The sequence below is a fragment of the Sebastes fasciatus genome, chromosome 24 (genome assembly GCF_043250625.1).
Source record: "Sebastes fasciatus isolate fSebFas1 chromosome 24, fSebFas1.pri, whole genome shotgun sequence".
Taxonomy (NCBI): Eukaryota; Metazoa; Chordata; class Actinopteri; order Perciformes; family Sebastidae; genus Sebastes; species Sebastes fasciatus.
In genome coordinates, this window is record NC_133818.1 from 14,913,855 (window position 1) to 14,929,186 (window position 15,332).

Here is a 15,332-nt window from a genome sequence, read left to right on the forward strand (position 1 = left end):
TATAGCCTTTACCTTTAACATGAAGGTCTATAATGTTCTTTCTGATCTCCTGAGACAACTCTCTCCTTAGCTTTCTGTGGTCCATGTTCAGTGTGGTACACACCATGATACCAAACAGCACAGTGACTACTTTACACCCTTTAAATAGGCAGACTGACTGATTACAAGTTTGAAGATACCTGTGATGCTAATTACAGGACACACCTTAGTTTAACATGTCCCTATGGTCACATTATTTTACATCTTTTCTAGGGGTACCATCATTTTTGTCCAGGCCAGTTTCATTAGTTTGTTTTTTAAAATGATTCTGTTGAACCACAATTCAAAAACAATGTCTGATTTTCATTAGTTCATTTTCATAACATTTTTATTTATTATTACTTTTGTCAGTTTCAAGTTATTTCAGTGACCATTGTGGGTTTTTCTTTCTTTAACGGAAGGGTACCAACAATTGTGTCCACGTCTGTACATCCTTATAGTCAGTGTATTAATACAGTAACTTAGATGGTGGTCAGCGTGCTCCCAGTTAGGAGAAGCAGAAAGGAGTACCTGCAGGAAGCTAAGTGATGTACTGCTGTGGACACCACGTTAGTTCAGATCAGAAAGTCACACAATAACACAAACTAACTAACTGATGGATGCAGCAATAGACCAGCTACTCCTGTGTTCTGAGAGGGAAAATGACTGGTTTTGTGCTCCCGTCCACAGCTGCTTTACCTCTCCATCAGACAGCCCTTTCTGACGGGGAACTGAAGCTGTTATATCGCTCTCTTCAAAGCCACCAGACTCCATTCACAAAAGCAGTAATTTGACTTCCCAGAACACGGGAGTATACGTACAACCCCACTTCAAAGAAGCTGTCATAACAGCTGATTTTAGGAGAAGTCAAACCAACACAGTATTTTGAGGACTAATGTGAGAAAATGAATTACACATTTGAAGCTCATTCTTTCACATTTTGAATAGTTGTAAATCTTTACAGCGACTTCAACGTTCAGGCAGAAATATGAATATTTTCTTGAAGTGTAAATTGTGAAATGGAGGTTCTCAGGTGTTTTGTTACAGAAATACAATCAGTAGTTTGTGGCTCTAAAACCCAGACTAAGATCCATCTTAGTTTGAAACAGTATCTGCACTAATAGTTCTGCATCAGGAATATAAATCTGTTAGCAGAACATTTAGTCTTCATCCTCAATGCATCATCATCCATCAGGTCAGCTTACAGTAGAAACAGTCTCTTACTTTGTGTCTGAGGGTCCAGGTTCATTACTGAAGTCTGGAGGAATCCACATGAATGACCAGTCACTCTTCATAGACAGACAGCTGGGTACTGGAGACTCTGCTCTCTGTCTGGACTGAACTCTGCAAACACCAAGATCATTTTATTCACATCACATGAATCCTTGATAAATTCTCTGATGACAAAGACATTTCAGTTTCTAAATACACAAACTACTGCTACTGTCAATAATGTGGTTTAAAGTTTGTATTAGTCCTCTTAGATTACAGCTGTTCTGGGTGACTGACAGCTGTCACAGATACGAAGAGGAAGAATGCACTAATTCATTCTCTTTATGTCACCAACAGTGTGTTAAACTTCACTTAGTAAATACATTTTAGTAGAAATTTAATAAACAAACACACAATCAACTAAATCATGGCATTGGCATGGCATCACTTTGTTTTATATCATTCTGTATCTTCCCAGACGGTGAAGAAGAGAGCGAGTGAGAGAGAGTCGGTGTGTTGAGCTAATTCTTGTCTCATTTGTGGGCTGATAAACAGTCTGGTTGCCTTGGTGATGAGTTACAGCTGACTATTAACCACATCTCCATTCTCTGTTTGAAGAAGAACGTTAACCAAAACACAGGAAGTGAAACTGGCTGGAGGGGGGGGGGTTAATTCTCTTTGTGTCAAGAAAAGTTTGTTCAACTTCAGTTAGCAAATACATTTTAGTAGAAACTTTAAAATAGAAACACAAAATCAACAGAAAACATGGTATTGGTAGAGGAAAGTGAAAATGAGTCCTATAAATGAGTTAGTAGCAGCTCTCTTACTTTGACTCTGAGGGTCCAGCTTCATTACTGAAGAGTAGATGTTCATCTTTAGACTGATCACTCTTCATAGACAGACAGCCAGAGACTAGAGACTGTGCTCTGTCTTCCTCTTCCTCCACACAGTCAATCATCTTCTGATCTGAAGTCAGTCTGAGAGGTTAAACATTAACGCTGACAGTGACCATGTACAGGAAACAAGTTCGTACAAGGGTCACAAGACTGAGAGAACAGGAGGTAACACACAACCTCTCTCTATCACACACACTCACACACACACACACACACACACACACACAGTATACAGTATAATAAAACCACCCAGCACTCCACCTGGTCACTTCTCTTTAACTCTCTGCTTGTTTTCTTGTCTTACAGCAGGTTTAATGAGGATTATTCAGCCAATCACGACTTTGTGTTCTCAGATGAATCAAACTGTTGAGTTCATTCTAACATTTCTCTCCTCTACAGTCCACAGGGAGGAAACTGACTCTGACACTTTAACAGTAAACTAATACAATGTTGGATTAACACTCACCCTGCTTCAGTCTTCAGTCGTCACCTCTCTGTGCCGTTAACACAAAATGGAGTCTGAACTCTCTGAACCGGACTGAACGCTTTCCCGGTTCCACCCCCTGTACTCATGTACCTGAATCACCTGGTCAGTGTGGCTCCTCCCCTCTCTATTTACAGGAAATCAGCTGAGTTCATCTGTGACTGTGTGTGTTCACAGCGGTTCACAGCCATTTAACATGATGTGGTCATAAGAATCTCTCTTGGCTTGAACAGGCTGAATGAACCCTCTAAGACCCACAATAGACCAGTTTTAGTCTTTTTTAGGGAGGTCCAGGGGGTCTTTAGAGGGAGATAGCAGGTCAACAGTAGATGTCACATAGAAGTGGTGTACATCATCTGAAAGCTGGGAACCTGGAGATTAATTTGAGATGCAGCTCAGCACTGAGTGTCAAGTTGTTCTAGTCATTAATCAGAAATAAACATTAATTCATTAATTCATTAAAATAAATAGTGAAAGTGTATAAGGGTTTAGAACATTATGATAGAAGTATATGATGGTCATCCCCATACCAACAACCAGACAAAGCTAAATGTGTGGCTTCAAAAACAGTGTGTTGAACATGCACCCCAAAACAAAAAGGGGATTGTTCTTGTGACCGACGGTACAGCTTCCATCGCCGACCTACAGACGAGGAATCCACAAGGATGTGGCTGAGAAACCTAAACTTGAAGAGACCACCTAAAACACTGTAAGTGTGCTCAACGGAGGAAAACCTGTATCCTACTTCGTGGTTGGGCTACGAAAGAGCAGCGGAGGAGAGACGTCGGGTCCTTAAAAGGACTGATAGCAGAGCCAGGAGAACGTCAGCTATGATTTCATGTGTAGGGAGGATACAGCATTGTAGCGTCTGTTTAATGACAGCCAGTTACTTTTACTATTTTATGTACAGTTTAAATGTAAGGCAGTTTATGGGCAGCATTACACAAAAAAAATAGCTCAATGCTTTGATCACATGATCCTGTTTGAGCTGTAAGAGGTGGTGTTCACACATGTTTTACTAGATGTTTTAATATGGAGAGAGGATTAGCGTACCGTTGGAAAACAGCGGTTCCGGCTCAGTGACGCGACACGACGGAAGTTGCGCCCATAATTCACGCAAGGCATCATGGGGACTAGGAATAAGGTGGATAGGCATCCTATAATATATTATAGAGTGATGCTACAAATAACACAGGAAAGCACTGTAAGTATGAACACTATATACAAACACACCACCTTAACCCTATAATGTTCCATTTGGAATATTATTGGAGTATTATAGGCCAACTATAGAAGATGCATAACCCCAAGTATAATAATATAGCAATAAAATCCCAGCTGATGATGACTGAAACAGTATAACATGCTTAAAAATCATACATAAATAGGAATAAGTCAAAAGAGATTGCGGCTTACACACGGTAACATATGAATAAGGGGAGTACTGACACTTATTTGTCTCCACTTCAAGCACTGAATGGAGGTCTGCCAAAGAGATTCTGTGATGATCTGACCCTTTAAAGTGAACTCAGTTCCATCAACATTAAACACAGCAGCTGGTAATACTGAGAGAAAACATATCCTACCTCAGAGCTTCAGTGAAGAGAAGATGGTCCTTCAGTTGGTCTGTATACGCTTCCTCTTCTTCCTCCAGATGCCTTCCATTGATGCCACATATCTACAAGTGTGTGACAAATAAAAGTCTTAACATGCAACAGTAAAACTCATAATACACTTTTATAGAATTTATAGTTATATTTATAGTTAGTATTAACCTAAATACCTGGAGACTTCCATAGTTCCCACGATCATGTAAACACCAGTCGGTAGGTTGGCTATATGATGAAACACATGAGCCATTAAACTGTATTAACATGGGAACACACACAGATGAGACACAGGGAATCATCTGTGTATAATCTTCACAAAACCGGCTTCATCTGTAAGTTATTCACTATAATCAGTTATGTGAACATGTTTATGTCACCATTTCTTAGGTTGAGTAAAGTATTTTGATGGTTAGTTTGTTTTCAACTACATAGAGATGTATTGATGTTTAAAGCATTGGTTCATATGTAAACATACTTTTATGCACCTGTTAGTTATGCTAGTGATCTTTTCTCTATTGATGTATTAGAAATATTATTTAGTACTTACAAGCACACTTATCTGATGTTTGTATTTTGTGCTCTTTTTCAGTTTTACAATATTACATATTTTCCTCCATTAAATCCTGCCAAACACAACAACTCGTCTGTTCCTTGGAGAATGCAATGCTGGAGAATATATTGTTGAGCTGGCTGTATAGCTGAAAAACACGTTGCCTGCAACAACTTTGAGTGAGGACAGCATAATCAGAGTCAAACTGTTACAACTAAATATAGCATTAAAGTGGAACACAGACTGAGCTGTCTCACCTTCAACAAGCTGATTACTTTAAACACGGAATATCTTTGACTAATGAAGTAAACCACTAATGTAATATCATATGAATGACTGAATGCTAAAATGGTCATTTGTTTGTTATAAATTACCTCAGGTTACTTCCAAAGCAAGTTTGTGATTATTAATAAAAACGTATTGTGTTGACAACTGTGCAGTGTTGCAGTAAAAGTACTAATACCACACTGTAAAAATACTCTGTTACAAGTAAAAGTCTTGCATTGAAAATGTTACTTAAGTAAAAGTATGTAAGTATAATCAGGAAAATGTACTTTAAGTATTAAAAGAAAGAAAACGTCCCCTGTGACTGTTAAACTATGACATATCATTAGATAGATTTATATACAATAAAATGATTAAAAAGGAAAAGCAGCAAATCGTCACATTTGTGAAGCTGGAAACATGAAATGATTTTTATTAAAAAATGACTTCAACAACCAAAAATAGTCGCCAATTAATTTCAGTCAATCAATTAATAAGTTAATGGACTAATCGTTTCAGCTGTACATTTTTATATGTTAATAAAGTAACTAAAGCTGTCAGATAAATATAGAGTGTAAATGCAGATAAATGCAGTAAAAAGTACAACGTCTCCCTCTGAAATGTCCTGCAGTAGAAGTATAAAGTGGCATGAAAGGAAAATACTCCTAAAGTACCTAAAATGTGTACTTGAGTAAATGTACTTTCTAACACTGTAACTGTGTAACATTAAACCATCACATCAGCAGAAAAACAGGAGATTGATTTATAGAAAATAATCTATTTAAATCACAATATTAGTAAGAAAAGTCACAGCTTGATATATATTTAAATGTTCAGCCCAACTAGCTAGATAAAGCAAATCAGATGAATATGTCTAGTTAACTAAAGACCACTTTAACTATGAAAATGAACATAGCTTGCTAAGTTTAGTTTGCCAGCTAACATATAGAACTAAACTGGGGAAAAAAAGTTCAGAAACTTGTGTTTGGTGGATTATTTCTCTGTTGTTACAATGCTAATGGGCATTGTATTTTACATTGTTGGAAAGCCTGTTTATTTACCTTCACAATGATGTCCAACTTGTAAGGATCATGCATTTGTGGGATGAGCAGCACAGCTCATTATGTGGGGAGCGCCCAAGAAGGATCTGCCAAAATGCTCTGCCAATGGTAAACAGTGTGACACGGTGACACACTTAGTTGATAGTAGTGGCTGTATCATGTCGTATGAGAATTTCTGTCTTAGATATAATTTAATTGGCAATCGTGACATATTTAAATCCATAACTAAAGCCATCCCCAACTCTATTATCTGCTTGATTAGAGGAATTTGAACAAATCCTCCTCCTATCACACCTCGTCTCCCACAACTTTGAGTTGGTGGCTGTGACTTTAGTGAAATCAAAATCCCAAACAAAACAATTCGAAATATGTTTAATCACATCTCATACCCTATAGTATCTGACAGAAACTCACTTTCATAAATCTATCAGAAAGAAACTATTCACAAAAGAAATCCATTTTAAAATATTAAACGGAGTGTATCCATCCAGTGATTTGTTTGGAAACACTTCTTTTCATTCATTCATCCAACGCCTCATTTATCATCAATGACTTATTATGAAGGCCTGAATCTGTGCAAATAAAGGTGGTTTCTTTCTGCTTACAGCACACTTTGATTTTCTCACTCCAATAATCAGAAGAATCAACAAGCAGAATCAGAACTGATCAAATCTGACCCAACTTCATGTTGACTCACTATTATGTTATATTATCAGTGGTGGAATGTAACTAAGTACATTTACTCCAGTACAATTTTGACATACTTGTACATACTTACATATACCACTTTCTACTTCTCCTAATATTCTACTTTTTACTCCACTACATTTATCTGACAGCTTTAGTTACTTTACAGATTTATTTTATTAAAACAAAATCTAATCAACTAATAAATGTTGATGTTTTATTATAGATTAAACTAGCAGCAGTATAAAATAATAAATTGTGTTTTATTATAGATTAAACTAGCAGCAGTATATAATATTAAATTATGTATCATTATAGATTAAACTAGCAGCAGTATATAATAAATTATGTATTATTATAGATTAAACTAGCAGCAGTATATAATAATAAATTATGTATTATTATAGATTAAACTAGCAGCAGTATATAATAATTAATGATGTATTATTATAGATTAAACTAGCAGCAGTATATAATAATAAATGATGTATTATTATAGATTAAACTAGCAGCAGTATATAATAATAAATGATGTATTATTATAGATTAAACTAGCAGCAGTATATAATAATAAATGATGATGTATTATTATAGATTCTGCCTACAGTATTTCTGTGATTTGCTGACTCCCTATGAGCCTGATCGATGCTTGACATCCTCTGGCAGAACTCTTACTAATGGTTCCAAAATCCAAAGTTGTCAACAAAGATCACCGGGCTTTTGCTGTCCGGGCCCCTCAGTATCTCAACTCAGTATCCCACTTCCTTTAAATCTCTTCTTAAAGGTCACCTATTATGCAAAATGCACTTTTCCATGTCTTTTAAACATCAATATCTGTCCCCAGTGTGTCTACAGGTCACCATAGTATCATAAAAGACCATCCTCTCTCTTTTTCTCCTGCTCCATCTGTCCGAAAATGGGTCTAAAAAATCGCTGCGCAGCTTTTCCTTACACTGGTGACGTCGGTGGCGAATTGCAAGCCATATAAGGGTTTCCTGGTGGAACGGTTAGAACCAGAGGAGAACCTCCAGCTAGGTGACCCCGCCCACAGAGCGTCACTCTCTCATCCGCCTCCTAACTGAGCAAAGTCTGCTCCTACTTCTGTTAGTCTGCAAGAACCAGCAGAACAGTCTTCATGTACTCCCATCATCTAAATATAACATGTTCTTTCACAAAGGCTTTATGTAATTACACTGTTTCAACAGCTGATATTTATATATTATATAGATTTGATGTCATGCATGTAGAAGAGTACAGGTAGTAAATAGTGACTGTAAGCAACACAACACATTTCTGTTTCACAGTCAAACTTTATTTGAGTAGACAGATGACAATATTAATTATTCACAGCATGTTTAATCATCCCACCTGCAGTTCTGTTGACATGGTACAGGAGAAAGTCTTTCAGCTCCGGTACGCTCCGGTGAGTGTAACGTTAACCGGCCTGTAGTCATGGTAACACAGAGACAGCTCCTACAGTAACTAATATACCATTACTCTGATTACTTCCATACGTTTATCAGGTGTCTTTTACCAGAAATAATGAACTGACTACTGTTTCACATCTTCTATTTTCCACCCTGATGTTCTCTGTGTTTACACACCGTCTCATAGCATGTTAGCTCTGTATCTCCATGTAAACAGAACTATCTGCTCACTGCTGATGTTTTCTTCTCCTCTGGGATGATTCTGTCGGTGGAAGCTGTGGAAAGGAAACCAGTAGCGACGGTGTGTCGGCCAATGCAACCGGTTGTTTTATTTATAAAGCAACCGCTTTATTTCTTAAGACACAACATGACATTTATTTGGAAGATGCTTTTGTCCAAAGCGACTTACAATTCAAGTCAATTTAAAGCTTCAGTAGGCAACAATGTTTTTGGCATCTCTGGGCAGACATCCCATAATAACCTTTCAGCATATTGTAATGCAAGTGTTCTGAGAGATCACTAGACTTCTGCTCCTCCTCATGGCTCTGTTTTCAGGCTTTAGAACATCTAGCTCATGACGGGAGACTTTGACCAATCACAGGTCCTTTCAGAGAGAGAGAGAGCGTTCCTATTGGCTGAGCTCCGGCTGGTGGGCGGTGCTTGGAATTTCCTCAGCAGATCTCAACATGGCTGCCGGGTCACAAACTCTCTCATGTTCCAGCTAAACAGAACACTACGAGATGATTCTGAGAACATGTGAGGGGAGAAAGAGAAACTACAGTAACAGAATATTGATTCATATGTGAAAATACGATTTGTGGTGATTTCTGGACGCCGACAGCAACGTTAACATTGCCGTTGCTTAGCAGCGGCGTTCTCACCACTTAACCACTTGAACGCCACGCACATGGTGTACACGACTTCCCGTGTTGTAAACACGAGCTCACCGGTTTCACTTGAAGGCAGCATCTGTTCCAGATAAGAGGCCAGAATCTTTCCGTTGCCTTTAAAAGGTCTTTGTTCACACTGTTAATGACAGTTGTTGCATTAGAACAACTGTCTTTGTCACAACAAAAAGCTCCTATCTGAGTTTCAGTTGAGGTCTCATTGAATAACAGCATCTGTCTGTTCTAGTTCATGTCTGCAGACACCATCTCTTAATGGAATAGTTTCACTGCTCAACATCCATCCAATGAGTTTCACTTTGGTTCCATCACAGTGTGACGCCTTTTTCCCAAACTTATTTGTTTTGCAATGAAATCTTTATTGTAGGCTCAAGTTACAGAAGGTCTACTGACGAATAAAATGACCAAACAAACACAGATCTATAGATTATCAGGGGCAGTTATGATATCCATCCTTACCCTTATTGCTATTTGTAAAAAGGTCTTTTGTTGCAGCTGTGAAGCCTGCGTTGATTAGCAGTAAGAGACAGAGAGATGGATTTAGATCTTAGCTCAACACAGTCAGGTCTGACAGAGAATCAGTAATCAATAATAGGGCCGTCAATCCATTAAAATATTTAATAGCAAATTAATCACACATTTTTTATATGTTCAAAATGAACCTTAAAGGAGATTAGTCAAATATTTAATACTCTTATCAACATGGAAGTGGACAAATATGCTGCTTTATGCAAATGTATGTATATATTTATTATTGTAAATCAATTAACAACACAAAACAATGACAGATATTGATCCAGAAACCCTCACAGGTACTGCATTTAGCATAAAACAATATGCTCCAATCATAACATGGCAAACTGCAGCCCAACAGGCAACAACAGCTGTCAGTGTGTCAGTGTGCTGACTTGACTATGACTTGCCCCAAACTGCATGTGATTATCATAAAGTGGGCATGTCTGTAAAGGGGAGACTCGTGGGTACCCATAGAACCCATTTACATTCACACATCTGGAGGTCAGAGGTCAAGGGACCCCTTTGAAAATGGACATGACATGTTTTCCTCAAACAGCGGACCTGCTCCGGAGCAGGTTATGTTCCAGATAAGAGATCAACTCGTATAAAAGCACCTCCTACTGACCAATCAGAGCTCGGTGAGCAGATCGTATGATAATATTACACAAATATGAAGAAGTTAGAGTCATAATCAGACTAAAAACAACACAGTTTAAACTGACTGATGCAGGAAGGACAGCTGGCTGGATGCTGTGGAGATTATCTTGCTGAACAAAACGTGTCAGTATCATAAACGTGTGTTTGCCACAGAGCTGATTTTCTGCAATAATCCAAAACCCAACGGAACAATCCCATTGGCTGTTAGTGGAGGGAACCAGAGTGATGCTAACTTCCTGTTGGCCTACAGAAATACGTCATCCCTGCAGCGCTCTACTGGTGTTGTTCATTCCTTATTAAACCCTCATAATTTGGAACCCTCAACTTTGTGAAGGATTCAGTGGGAGGAAGACTTGGGGACACGGTTTCCTGATGAAGTTTAGAAGAAGGCTTCAGATAGGGTACATTCCTCTTTAATCTCCTGACGACATACAATTATCCAGGTCAAAGGTTTTACATCGTCTCCACTGGTCTAAAGTAAAGCTAGCCAAGTCCATGTCTGGTGTGGATCCTGTGTGTGACCGATGCAGGCTAGCACCAGCCACCCTGTCACACTGAGTTGGTTTTGTCCAAAACTAAATATAGTTTCTGGCAATCAATATTACACACTCTGGGTCCAGAGTTTATACGATTACCTGTATGAAGATTCAGCTGTCTGCTCAGGTGAGAAGGATGTTGGAGCCTGGAGTTAAAAAAGGAACAGAATTAGTTATTTTAATAGAAATACCAACTTGTCTTAGTGTTTAATAAAGTGATGAAATACTAGAGCCACATTGTCAATACTCAACTCAAGCACCCTGTATGAGTCAGAGAGGAAATGACTTCAATGGAGTGACAGTGTGAGGTGTGTTAGAGAAGACTACACAGAAGGACAACTACACCAAGAACATGGGTCTCAATAAATGTGCAAACACAATCAGCATGCACCAGCACCAGCACCAGCACCAGCTCCTGGACTGATGGTGGTCCTGCCAGTGACGAGAGCTCCGAGGCCAAGTTTAGTAAATAAATGATAGTTCAGTGATCTTCACTCCACACTATTAACTTCTGCAGGTGAATGCAGTCTAAGTTATTAAATGAATGTCTGCCTGCAGGTGTAATACACTACAGTTCTTCAGTGGTAGATCCTTGATAAATGTCCAAGTAAAGTCATCCATGGTTTAAACTGGAGGATTTCACACTGTACAACTGCTCCTTTCTCACCTTTTTGTCATCCTCCGGTAGGTTTTCTTCCACATTCAGTTCGACATCTGAGTCCCCTGAAAGTGAAAGAGAATATTGATGAATATTGTTCAAATAGACGTGATCTTAACAGCTGGAACAAAGATGGAACTGAGTAACAGTTTTGTTGTACAATGAGGACATTCTCATTTTAAGATCAGATGTGAATGTACAATAGTTTGATGAATGGGCGAAGTTGTTTCAATACTCACATTCTTTGGGTCTGGCAGCTCTGTAGTCCTTCTCGGTGGTCCTGTAGAGATCAACACAGACCCAAAAGTTATAGAACAAGTTTTAAATAATTGTCCGTTCTTTGAGTTAGCATCAATCTATCAGAATTAAATGCCTTTCATCATATCTGCACCATGAAGACTACAACTGACTGCTGACAATCATGTTCTGTGCCTACATTAAAGGAAATAACTAGTCATTAGTCTCGATCCAACACACATCCAAAGAAAACACAACGAACTACACTTTTCACTCGACTGTAAATTCACACGTCTGTAAAAACATTGCTGACTGACTGTAAAATGTTGCTTTGCATTATCAGGTTGCCTTTTATTGTTTGTGGAAGAAGGAAAGAATGCAGAGAAGAAAAGAAACATAGGATGTGGGGGGGGGGGCGGTAGCTCAGTCTGACGGCTCTGGAACCGGAGGGTCCCCGGTTCCTGTCGGGGGGCCCCGGACCCCCAAACTGCTCCCCGGGCGCTGTATAGTAGCTGCCCACTGCCCCTAATACTAGGATGGGTAGATGCAGAAGGTAACATCACTGGGTGCTGTGCTGTGTTCAATGTACTGTGTGACAATAACAATTACACATTTACACATGAAAAAGAGGAGAAACTGCACTCAGTGGGAGAAATCCCTGATTTCTTGTGCCAGGTGAAGCTTCCTCTGCAGAGTGACAGTTCTCACCCAACAGAGCAGGAACCCAAGGCTCGGTTCCCAGTAGAGATACCTTGAATCCCAGTAGAAGGACCTCTGGTAATTTGGCTGTGAGGGTTCTCATCCTTGTTGCTGCACTAGCAACTCTTAAGCTTTGTTTATACTGACGTGAGACGCCGTGGCGAGGGCCTGCGGAGATGGCGAGCACGCTACGAGCATACACAGAGGCGTTTATGCTCAGAGCGTTGTTCGCTGCAGTATGCTCCGAAACGCCAGGAGGCGTACAAACAAGATATCAAGTGGATCAGCAAGAAGTCAACGAGTGGTACCGGAGAGGAGAGTAGGTTGCCTGGCAACAATAGTAAACACCGATGTACGTACCGCCAAACATTACATCTGTGTACTGTAATTATTACTGTGACCTCCTGACCTCCAAGTCTAAACTACTTCCTGTCTCTCGGTGCTTCCCCTCGGGTCGCTGCTCTTTACATCAGACCTTTTTATCTTTAACAAAACGATCTCTCAGATTCTTTCACAGCCTGCAGCAGAAAACCTCTTTTTACCCAGAGTGAGGAATATTTCTTTACAAGTATTTAATGTCATGTGACTGTCCCTGTGGTCATGTGACTGTCCCTGTGGTCATGTGACTGTCCCTGTGACTCTCCCCGTGGTCATGTGACTGTTTCTGTGACTGTCCCCGTGGTCATGTGACTGTTTCTGTGACTGTCCCCGTGGTCATGTGACTGTCCCTGTGACTGTCCCTGTGGTCATGTGACTGTCCCTGTGACTGTCCCTGTGGTCATGTGACTGTCCCTGTGGTCATGTGACTGTCCCTGTGGTCATGTGACTGTCCCTATGGTCATGTGATTGTCCCCATGGTCATGTGACTGTCCCTGTGGTCATGTGACTCTCCCTGTGGTCATGTGATTGTCCCCATGGTCATGTGACTCTCCCTGTGGTCATGTGACTGTCCCTGTGGTCATGTGACTGTCCCTATGGTCATGTGATTGTCCCCATGGTCATGTGACTGTCCCTGTGGTCATGTGACTCTCCCTGTGGTCATGTGATTGTCCCCATGGTCATGTGACTCTCCCTGTGGTCATGTGACTGTCCCTGTGGTCATGTGATTGTCCCCATGGTCATGCGACTGTCCCTGTGGTCATCCCTGTGGTCATGTGACTGTCCCTGTGGTCATGTGACTGTCCCTGTGACTCTCCCCGTGGTCATGTGACTGTTTCTGTGACTGTCCCCGTGGTCATGTGACTGTCCCTGTGACTGTCCCTGTGGTCATGTGACTGTCCCTGTGACTGTCCCTGTGACTCTCCCCGTGGTCATGTGACTGTTTCTGTGACTGTCCCTGTGGTCATGTGACTGTTTCTGTGACTGTCCCTGTGGTCATGTGACTGTCCCTGTGACTGTCCCTGTGATTCTCCCCGTGGTCATGTGACTGTTTCTGTGATTGTCCCCGTGGTCATGTGACTGTCCCTGTGACTGTCCCTGTGGTCATGTGACTGTCCCTGTGGTCCTGTGACTGTCCCTGTGGTCATGTGACTGTCCCTGTGACTGTCCCTGTGACTCTCCCCGTGGTCATGTGATTGTCTCCGTGGTCATGTGACTGTCCCTGTGGTCATGTGATTGTCCCCGTGGTCATGTGACTCTCCCCGTGGTCATGTGATTGTCTCCGTGGTCATGTGACTGTCCCTGTGGTCATGTGACTGTCCCCGTGGTCATGTGACTGTCCCCGTGGTCATGTGACTGTCCCTGTGTCCATTACAATACTTTAGTCTTATTCTTTCAGCTCCAACCCCGGCGGTGTGAAACAGACTTAGGAGAAAGTAAATAATAAATCTATAAACATAATTCACAGCGGTAAGCAGGCTTACTTTCACATCTTCTAATCACCCACAGCATACATAAAAGTATTGGTAGCAAACTAACCAAGGCAACACATTCAGTCTGAGGGACTGTAGGAACACGACTCTGACGTGTCTCACAGCAACATACGGCTCAAGAAGCTGATTCAGATGAGTGACTATATGAATATCATATATGAATATATGATAAGAGATCATGTACTGATTTTGTGTTATTGTGGTTATATAAATGTCATTTATGTCCGTTTCACACCGCTGGGTTTGCAGCTGAGAGAAGAAGGCTACATTATTGTCATACAGGTCATAACAATACATGTGATCACATTAACTCAGCAGAGTACACAAAGTAGTTCTAGTCAGATCTCTGGTGCTCTAGACGGGGCAGTGATATTACAAGTCTGTTCATTTACACATTCACACAGTCGGTGACCTTTCTGCATGTGTCACTTTAAACTGTGTTGCTTTTAGCCTGGATTATGTGTTCAAATTCTTTGTCTCTGTGTAATATTATCTTAATCTCAAATTAATCGCACATTTTACAACCTAAAAATCAAAAGTTGCGTTAAAGTAATTAGTGGCGTTAAAACGAACTAGCGTTAACGCGTTATTATTGCGTTAACTTTGACAGCCCGACTAAATATGGAGTCTTTTTGGACAAGGAGATCAAACAGAGCGTTTCAGACAGAGGGTGTAAAGAGGTGCTGCAGCACAGCCGGTAGAAGAAGAGTAAAGTGTTTTTTGAACATTAAAGCATGTAAACATGTTCTAGTAGAAACCTAAAATACAAGTATGAACCTGAACATCAGCCTGATAGGTCCTCTTTAAAGGTCCTACATGTTCATACACAGACTGAACAGTAAAACCTCAGCTGTGATTACTGGACTTCAGCAGAGGTTCTGGTCTGTATAAAGACCACATGGTTACTAAATGTAACCATGGTTCTGTGATGGTTCTATCTCTCAATGAGAGAACACACACTTTCTGATCAGATTTGATGGTACGACAGTTTGATGGATGAGGACCACTGTCTCTATACATGATGTGATGCTGTCAGCTGTAATC

At 40.3% G+C, this 15,332-nt stretch overlaps 2 protein-coding genes across 2 annotated transcripts in view; both read right to left on the reverse strand.

The window, feature by feature from the left end:
* The window catches only part of LOC141762853 (uncharacterized), a 500,458-nt gene that overhangs the window by 74,710 nt on the left and 410,416 nt on the right, over nt 1–15,332 (reverse strand).
* Nucleotides 1–15,332, reverse strand: part of LOC141762872 (protein NLRC3-like) — an 88,216-nt gene that overhangs the window by 53,061 nt on the left and 19,823 nt on the right. Inside the window, exons 2-3 of the mRNA XM_074627014.1 lie at nt 2,058–2,228; nt 1,243–1,362 (exon numbers count right to left, since the gene is read on the reverse strand). Of these exons, the coding sequence (XP_074483115.1) occupies nt 1,243–1,362; nt 2,058–2,188 (251 nt within the window). The 5' untranslated portion in view covers nt 2,189–2,228. The remainder of the gene's footprint in view (nt 1–1,242; nt 1,363–2,057; nt 2,229–15,332) is intronic.